Raw genomic sequence first — 10,468 nt, forward strand, 5'->3', positions numbered from 1 at the left:
CTCCACGGATTTTTGCATAATAAACATTATGTCTGATAACATGTAATAGAATTAGTCTGTCGTAAAAACTACTTTTCCTACAGGGCGGAGCAGATTTAGCCAACATACGGGCATGAACATGCAACTAAGATTACTATTATATTATTCAGATAGCCAGCTTCAGACAATCAACTCCACCCTATACGCAAGACTAATCTTGGGTTGTTTGTCACACGGTATTACGCACCAGCTACCGAGGGACGCACGCTACAAGAACAACAGAATAAAGTCATCCTACAAAGTACCAGCTGAAGCTTGAAAGGTATGTCTCTGCTGATAGATAAACGTTAACTTCATTAGACAGTTTGTTTCACCTTAATCAAAGTGGAATTCTCCAAGCAGATGTTGAGGTGAAAGATTGTGCCGTTTTCCGACTGTTGGATGTCAGAGAAACCCAGCCAGCAGAAAATGTTACACATTTTTCACCCCACATCTAGCTGGATATGAGATGAGTTCTGAAGATAAGAGCAGGGATTCTGCGCCCTGAGACATTTATTTTGTGGCGTCTTAGTCCTGGGACAAATTCTACCAGAAAACAAAATCACAATGCCGTCTAGCAAGGCCGCAGTCCGTTTTAAAATGTTGAAACAAACCTTGAAAAAGCCGTAGAGATTCTTCTGTGCACGACAGCAAGGTGGGAATTGTGACGAATGGTAGCGGAATATATAGATTTTGAGACCGTGTAATCCAGTCACCATCGGAAAAAAGCTTAAGGGGCCCGACCGGGTGTTTTAGGACGTGACTGCTTTAATGGTTCCGCGCGACGCCCGCAGTGCTACCGGGCTTTATTTGGGCCCGGCGGGTCCCGGCTTTTTTTAAATTGGCCTTTTAATTTGGGGTTAAAAGCAACCCTGGACCCGCCGTGACCTACCTGTGGAAAACCCGTGAAAACACCGAGTGGTTTACGTACCCCTGCGGTATCCGGCAGTGTTATGTAACAAATTTGTGGCTTCAGAGCCCGGCCGGGGCTACACCCCCGACGAGCACCGAAACAATTGTGACTGAAACAATAGTTGGATTACGGTATTTGTTCGGTCGGCGTGAAGTTAGTCCCTGATATTAGCAGAACTACTACATTTAGACCAGGTGATGTGAGCAAGAACGTGCAAAGAAAGTTCATGAAATTATTTCGACGTGAGTGGCTATATGATAGACCGACTGTGATGATGCAGACGAACCTTTCTCGGAGAAGTGGTACATTTTCTATCCTTCTGCTGATTACCTCATCTATATGTAGAACATGCAAACAGAGTCAGGAACACGTCAGCAAAAAGCAGTAAACAACCTGAATATGAATATTCAAGCAGCAGCCAGCTTCAGACAATCAACACAACCTTATATATAATATGACCACTGCAGTCTAAAACTGCTGAGGAAAAAGCTACGGAAGCATGGGCGATAGTCCACTGTGGGGTTTTTTCATCGCTGTTGCTTTATTTGCACATAAGGTACGCATATACATATAGTCAAATTAGTCCGCCCCTCCCTTAATATACTTTAGTCATGGTCCCCGGTGCACACATATTCGCATCGACACCTGCAAAGCCAAAATGCATTTACACGTAATTCTACACGTAATTTAGGCCCAATTTTAGCCTATACACGTGGGTGTTGAAGCGAAAATGTTGTACATTTCTTTGTTCGTTGATTAAAAAAAAAAGACAATAAAAAGCAAACACACCGAAAAGCGCTTTCTGTCAACCAGTACGTTTGCAGCCATTCCGAAATATGATTTCAGGTCACACTAATTAATTTCTTTGCTCTCTGACTTTTTAAAGTAATGAAATTAACAATAGGTCAACTAGAAATCAAATTGCTGAGAGAACCATTTCGGAGCCTGGCAACATTTATTCTCCTGTGTCAACGAAGATGTTTGAATTCTCTTTATAATTGCTAATTTTAGATTGGTTGTGCATCGATTATTGATGAGTATGTTTTGTTGTATATATCAAGGTCACTATTTTAAAACTAAAACTAACTTACTTCAGCCAGTTTTACAGCAAGGTGCAACTGGCTGCAATGTTGTTTTAGTATGTATGTATGTATGTATGTATGTATGTGTATATGTACATAAAAAAAGTCATGTACAGGTCAGGCAAACAGCTTGCCGAATCCACCGGCAAAATGCCTGTCTGCCTGCTCATCTGTCGAATCGACATGAAAATTCAACATCTATATTTGTATGAATGAATGCATGCATGAATGAATGAAGAAACAATTCTTAACTCTCTTTTCAATTTTTTAGTTGAACATTTATCTTTTTTGAATTCTAGATCCAATTGTAAGATGTTACTGAAGAAATTTCTGTTCCGTTTAGGTGGCAGGACACAATGGGGGAAAAGCTGCTGCGACACTTGCTGATTTTCCTTCTTATCGTCACGAATGAGCTCCACACGCCAGAAGCGAATCGCTGTAAACCATCATCTCATACCAGATGCTGCAGCAAGCTTGGCCTCACCAGCATCCCTAAGAACCTCCCAGCATCTACCTGCGAGTTAGATTTACAAGATAACCAGATATCTCGCATTCAGCCGGGTGCATTTGCAAATCTTATCCAACTTCAAAAGTTGTGGCTGGACAAGAACGAAATATCAGAGATTCAGGCAGATGCCTTTAAAAATCTTATTCGGCTTTCAGCTTTGTCCCTGAATGACAACAAAATAAAAAATATCCAGGATGAAACATTTGCAAATGTTCCCCAGCTGAGCATGTTGAAGCTGGATCACAACCAGATCATGATGATACAGCCTGGGTTATTCACCAGTCTAATAAACCTTTGGTGGATATATCTGAACCATAACAAAATAAGAAAGATCGAGGCGGGTACTTTTGTAGATCTACCCCAGTTAAGAAACGTGTACGTGGACTATAACCAGATATCAAAGATTCAACCCGGTGCATTTAAAAACTTGCCGCAGCTACTAGAGGTTATTCTGTCCAGTAACTAAATAACAACGATCCTGTCTGGTGTTTTTGAAAATCTGCCCAGACTACAAACGCTGCACCTGCAAGAAAACAAGTTGACAAAGATTACGCCTTCCGCATTTGCAAATCTGCCCAAACTGAAAGATTTGAACCTTGGCCGGAACAAAATTTCTGCCATTCCACATTCAGCTTACAAATTGTTGGCATCCCTCAGTCAAATAGGACTTCGCCAGAACCCCTTTCAGTGTGACTGTAGAATGGCGCCCTTCAGACTAAAGATCACCGAATTCTCCCTAATGTACAAAACACAGCTAAAATGTAACCAACCCGCAAAATTAAAGGGAAAACAGCTTATAACGATCAATCCTGAAGACTTGATCTGTGAAGAACCAACCATTCCAGCACTGCCTGTTGATATCCAAACCTCCACCCGTTCATCCTCGGTGTCAACATATTCTCCATTTGGCAATACAGAAAGCAAAACTACCCAAAAACCACACCTTGTAGACCCGATATCTGTCGCCCAGCCGCGTCGTAGCGAATCAGGAGAACCAACCATACCAACACTGTCTGTTAATATCCAAACCTCATTTCCTCCCCCTCCAGTGGCAACATATGCATCTTCTCCATTTGGCAACACAGAAAACATTAATGCCCCATCAGCACGTCCTGAAGGTTCCGCTAGTGCCACACAACCCCCTTTTGGTCCCATAGAAAGTGTCAGTTACGATTGCACCGTCTCCTCTCGCTATCACTGGTACTTCAAACGCAATGGTGACTCAACAGCACGTTCTGCAGGTAAAACAACAGGGCAAACCAGGGCAACACTAGCTTCTCTCCTTGCAAGTACGTCAGACAAACCAGAAATTGGCAATTCCCATGAATTTCCCGGTTTCCCCCTTCCTGTTTCCATAGCCTCTACCTGTGGCTCAGTAGCTGGTATGGTCTTGATTGGTACCATCGTTCACACTATCTGGGGTAAGAGGAGAACCAGGTATCCTAGGCCTAATTTAGGACAAAATCCCAATGTTGTTGGTAACACCGCAAATCCGTATACAGCGGTAGTGGTTTCTGCAATGGCAAGTGGCCATGATCAAAGGTTGCAGGATCCATCTCAGATTAACATCCAGGGCAGAGCCATCACTGAACCTAACACAAACACCACAGCTGCTGTAGTGACAAGTGGTCAGAGTCAGACAGGGCAGGGCCAGTCTCAGGCCATCACTGAATGCAACACAAACACCACAGCTACTGTAGTGACTAGTTCTAGTGGACATGAACAGAGACGGCAGACTAGTCAGTCTCAGGCAATCATCGAATCCTTTGATGCTAAACATCTATGTTATGACACAAGGCCGAATGTCTCACAGGTGAATTCTCTGTATGAAAATGTGGCCATCACTGAATCCAAAACAAGCACCACAGCTGCTGTAGTAACCAGTGGGCAGAGTCAGACAGGGCAGGGCCAGTCTCAGACCATAATATCTGAATCTTTTGATTCTAAATATCTATCTTATGACACAAGGCCCAATGTATCACAGCTAAATCCCATGTATGAAAATGTGGCCATCAGTGAATCCAAAACAAACACCACAGCTGCTGTAGTAACCAGTGGACAGAGTCAGACAGGGCAGGGTCAGCCTCAGGCCATCGCTGAATCCAACCCAAACACCACAGCTGCTGTAGTAACCAGTGGTGAGGATCAGACAGGGCAGGGCGACCTTCAGGCCATCGCTGACTCATTTGATGAGGGGTCGTGTAGCGTAAAGGCAGGGTGTTCGGCCCATAACCCAGAGGTCATGGATTCAAATCTGCACTCGGACACTTTTGACGACGACCCTCCCTTGACTCAGGTGAAAATGAGTACCTATCTTCGGTTAGGTCCTTTCCTCGGTTAGGACGTTAAATGGAGGTCCCGTGAGAGAGATACTTCAGGTACGTCAAAAATGGGGGCTTGCACATTTGGGCAATCGCAAGATGACTGAGACTGAAAGTGTTGTAGCATCATAACTATATGTGTAATAACATTATTTGTACTTTACTTTGTATAATTTGCCTGTATACATGTAAATTGAATTTTCATCTCATTTTCTATCATTTGTTTGTATTCCATTTACTTGTTATGGGCTTTATTGGACATCAGCCCTACACGGCTAAAGAGACTACCAGTGCACACACAAGATTGATCGATAGGAAATAGACTCTGAGAGAAAAAAATAAAAACAATTTACAGTCATTTGTACAGGTGGGCGTTGGGTGTGTAAACAGTATGGAAATGCATAGAATTACGAGATATGTTTACAAAATTGCCATACATAGTCAGATCAGGCAATATTTTGCTCTGGACAGTTTTGACGCCAAGATCCCACTTTATAGTATCGGGACCTTTTAATGGCAAACGGAAGGTTTTATATGAATAAGTAGATTGTTATGCTAATTACATGTTTATTGCAGTTCTATTGAAAGATTTACTAGTATATTAAAAGTTATGACCCTTTCCAAAACCATATCCAGTTGCTTGAGTAACTGCTTTTTGACGTATCTTATTTGTGGGATGTGTATCCTATATCCTTCATCGACATATGTTAACTAGTATTGTCACAGCTTTTGTTCTCTAAAACCACATCAGACTGCCAATCACTTTTTTTTTTAATTTCTTTGGGCCGTGTTAATAAGATTGTATTAATGACATCATCTGGGAACCACAACACAGAAGCAATAGAAGTGGAAACAATTCAACGAATTATGAGATCTAACGTTAAGTGGCTAGAAATGTGGCTTAATACAAAGAACTGGTATACAAAGAAGTGTTTTCGTTTGTTTTCTTTCACGACTCATTTGACTGTAGAGCTGACTTTGCAGGTATACAAAATTGGTATTTTGATAGAATTTCTACGGCCCAAGGTAGCTATAGAAAAAAAACGTTTGCTACTTTTGATTCTATTTAAATACCACTTGCACTTGTATTTAATTAGGTTGATCAAATGACCCAAGGCTGACATTAAGTATATCGATGGCCTGAGTTAGAAACAACTTTTTTTTCTAATTTTATTAAAATACCACATGTCGACGTGTACATAATATTAGGTTGATCCAAGGTCCGTTTCTACGGCCGTCGGCAAACTTAAATTGTAGATTTATATATTATTTGTCAGCTTTGGGCCATTTGAAATGGACTTTGGATCAACCTATTTACAGTATTTACGCACATTTAGACAAACTACGCCAAGTCAAAACGCCAAAGCCTATTACGTCACATGTACCCTAACATAAAGCACGTGGAAATACATTATTTACGCCCACACAAAAGAAATGATATAGGCAATGGACGTGAATTGTTGCACGCATGTTTAAGGGGTGCTCCGTTTGATATGTGTATTGGAAGGGCAAATATAGCAAGTACACGTTTTTCTTTCAATGAAGAAAGACTCAGTTTCCGCATGCACAAAGGAAAGGGACCAACAATAGAGAAAATATCTATTCACATAAGTCAATACATCTATAGCGCCATGCCGTTTGATATGTGTACACGTACACGTTTTTCTTTCAACGCCGAAAGACTCTGAAACACACTTTCCGCATGCACAAAAGGAAGGTACCAACGACAGACTTGGACTCAGTACCATGCGTGGTTTACAAAGATGTTACATGTTACGTATACAACAAAATACTTAATATGTCTCATGTTCTTTGAAACGAAAACGGAAGCCTCAAAAGATATTTATCATTTACGCAAGCATGCACAAAAGGAAGGCAACCGACAATGGACATCATTACGTCTAAGACCTACGTTACAATTCCAAACTGGGCCCGGTCGGACTGTTTATGCATGTAACCATAAATATAGGTATAGGTAAAAAATATACAAAAACAATGCCCATGACTATTCTCTTTATATCTTGTGTGTAGTTTGGTGTCTGTTATATAATACTTTTCGTTCATGAAAGCCGCCCCGCCGGGCCCCGGTTTGAAAATGTGATGTTAGCCTAACTTGTCACACGTCGGCGATCTGTGAGCGATCATACAGCAACAAAAACTGGATTTTTGCAACCACTACATTTTCCCTCTACCCTCAAAATCACATCCACTTTTTTTACCCTTTAACAGTATTTCATGACCTTAAGTAATAATTAGGACCCAGCAAATTATCAGCCGGCGGTTTCTACGCAGTCATCTATTATTTAAAACGATGTCTTCTGTGGCACATTTGACTGAACAGCCGCCATTGTTTGAAGCTACATTCGATCGATAAAGTAGTGCCCTAACCTACGATAGAATAATAAAATGGATTGCGACAATATGCTAGACAACTTATTTCAATTCTGTTGTCAGTTGCACATTATGAATAGAGGGAAAATCCACTGTACCTGTCGTTGGATGGAAGGTGGGAATAGACAATCTCACACGGATGGTGCACCATCTTGTATATACAAATCTTGAAAGTGATAGACCTTAAAAGGGAACCCAACTAGAAAATTGCGTTCTTCAGATAAGTGTATTTCTGAATCCCCAAAAGGAATAGTATTGGCAAGTTGACATTGAGAGCGGACGCGGCAGCAGATCCTTTATACAAATTACTAGGTTACACACTAGGGAACCCAAAATCGAGCTTGACCTTCATCTTCCCAATACCTTCCACATACATGTGCTTTTCCATTTGCTCATATAACCAGGGTGATCGAAAGGAACCTTTGGGTCCTCTTGAAAAATAATTTGTAGTGTTTGAGTGAATACTTGCACATCAATTTGCAGCCCAAAATTGAAGATCTTTATCAATCATCCCATTAGAACCCATGCCTACGAGGGGCGTTCAAGAAGTAATCCACCTGACCCATTTCCCATAGCAGGAGATTAATGAAACTTGGTGCAGTTATTAGTCTTTCTCTTCATAGAAATCACCCAGAGTTATGCATTTCTACCATCGTTTGATGCAGCTCTATACACCGTTTTTGTAGGACGCCCCAGGTTGGTCCTGCAACAGATGCCTCATCAATGGCAGAAGAGGGACGACCAGGTCTGGGAGCTGTTTCCACAGACTTCCGGCCATGTTTGAATTCACAATGCCAGCGTTTTACAAGGTCATATGATGGGAAATCATCACCATAAGTTTCTTTTATTTCATCAAAAGTCTCATTTGGTATGCGTCCTTTCAAATACAAAAACCGGATCACTGCGCGACACTCAACTGGCTCCATTTCACACCTGGTCCATTTCACACCTGACTCAGTTCAAACACCTTTAAATCAAAAACCAAAATTAGTTCAGAGCTGTTTTTTGCAACATAACCCATAGAGATATGAATCATTACATATGCAAAATTTCATCTAGATCAGACGACTGAAAGTGGGTCAGGTGGATTACTTCTTGAACGCCCCTCGTACAGCCAGCATGCGTTGGCTGCTCACGAACGATTGACTGAGTGAACCCATTACCGATGGGTCTACATGAGGTGCGGAGCACTACTCAGGTCCTTGAGTATCATTGTCAAATTTGTCGTTCATCTTAGTCTATAGCAATTGGTTGATTTTGTATTTAAAGAAAGTATCTAATAATAAAAAGAGAGAGGTGGAAAGTTGCTGACACATTTATCAGGCCAACATGTAACTCTCTTGAAACATCATTGTCAAAGGAACATCTTGACCTAGCATTGAAACATCAGAGATACAACTTTATTTTGCTGAAGCAGTTCATACCGTATTTTCAAATCTGCATAGACATACATAATTAAAAATGACATTTTTACATTTAAAAAGAAATCGAGATATTGGAAAAGTATAGACTTTGTAATTGCTGAAATAGAATGCTGTTAAATTTGTCTCTTTCCATATAGTAAAGTTACGATTGGACAAAACACCTCATTTATAAACACATCATTCATACATGCAGGCAATGCTTATATCTATTTTGCTGTAATGATATTTACAATTATAATTTTACGTTGTTTGGAGTATACTGTAACTGTCACAGATATTCTAATGTTATCAATTCATTTGTTTTGAAAATAATGTAACATTTCATAGAGATCTGATTGCAACAGGAAAAAAAATACAGTCACTACTCTTTATCTAAGAGTTTGCACCAGTGTAAAGACCTGTTTTCCTTCATAAGAAAAACACATTGGTAAGGGATCATTACATTACATTCTCTTGTTTAAAAGATCTGTTTAATAAGTTTTGCTAGTATCTATCAACTATTCTGTATACAAAGCTGTTGAAGAAAAAAACTCTGTTAATTCTAGATATAAATTCTTTAGTTATAAACATTCACTTGAAATTTGAGCTGCCTCCTTTGAAATTTATAATTCCATGTAAACGGATTCAATCTTTGTTAATGGTAAAACATTATGTACAGTAGAAGCCGTTTAATTGCACACCCCATTTGCCAGCATATTTTGTGCAATTATCCAGATGGTGCAATAATGCGAAGTTATCCAGCTGGACCGCACCGGATTGTGATTTTTGGATTCCGTGCAATTAACAGAAGTGTGCGGTTATCCGTTGTGCAGTTCTAAGGCTTCTACTGTACAACATCTGCAGATTACCTATGTTCATCTTATTGCTTTCTTTGTTGTTGCATAGAACTGCAACTATCTTTCTACATTATCAAATTGAAAATCAAGGACTATAACATCAAGTGTCATAATTCTGCTTTGCATCATGGGACTTCCACATAAAAGTTTATGATATTTATGTAGATTAAGCTCATCAATTGAGAGAGTTGACAGGAGAGGTTTTGCATAAAACTATGATTGTCTATCATTGTTTGTAATGACTCCTGAAGTCCCATTTCTTCTATGTATAAATCAGAAACTTAATGGTTTCAAACTTAAGTTTGTTGTTTTTACCTGGAAGAGGTAGGTATCCTGTAAGCTACACACTCAGGTAGAAGACAGGTAGAAGAATTATTGCATACAAACTGGAACATCTGACCGTTTCCAAAATGGGTAACAGCTATTTGAAGTACTGTATCTTATTACCTGGGTGTCCACGTACACAATCATTGTGTTCTAAACCTTGCAGCACCCCCTGTTGAATGTCCTCGGTATTGCATCAGTAGGATGATGATGGGTTGCAACATACGCATTCTTCACCTGCAGGGCTGTCTCCAGCTCAGTTTATTTTTTTTGTCCCACTGATTGTTTGAGAGCCCACATTGTTAATTTTAATATTGTTAAATCTGTCATTCTAGCAAACTTGGTATCTTTGCAAAGGTCACTTAAAGAATTGAACGATGAAAACCACATTCCAATCGGATGCTTTCTTCGCAGGATATTCTTGAGTGTCTGCGCTCTATTAAGGCGCAACCGCTAGCTACCTTTTTTTAAACATCGCCTGTCACGGCACCGGGTAGGGTGATGAAGCTTACAAAAATACATTTTCATCAAATTCATGGCATTTTTGGACGGATGGAAGGGGCAAAATCTTTTTCTGTCCCAACAAGCTAAGCCAATGGGGTGTAATCTCCAAGCAAATACTACGGCAGTGTCAGATAGTATCAGAAGCTG

General features: G+C 40.3%; 1 protein-coding gene across 1 annotated transcript; it reads left to right on the forward strand.

The window, feature by feature from the left end:
- The first annotated feature begins 2,369 nt into the window (after window positions 1–2,369).
- LOC118421862 (decorin-like) lies at window positions 2,370–4,862 on the forward strand. The gene is made up of 3 exons (XM_035829365.1): window positions 2,370–2,574; window positions 3,019–3,262; window positions 4,490–4,862. Exons 1-3 carry the CDS (start codon window positions 2,370–2,372, stop codon window positions 4,860–4,862), a joined length of 822 nt encoding a protein of 273 aa, XP_035685258.1.
- The last annotated feature ends 5,606 nt before the right edge of the window (window positions 4,863–10,468 follow it).

This window comes from Branchiostoma floridae, chromosome 8, assembly GCF_000003815.2.
Source record: "Branchiostoma floridae strain S238N-H82 chromosome 8, Bfl_VNyyK, whole genome shotgun sequence".
Lineage (NCBI taxonomy): Eukaryota > Metazoa > Chordata > Leptocardii > Amphioxiformes > Branchiostomatidae > Branchiostoma > Branchiostoma floridae.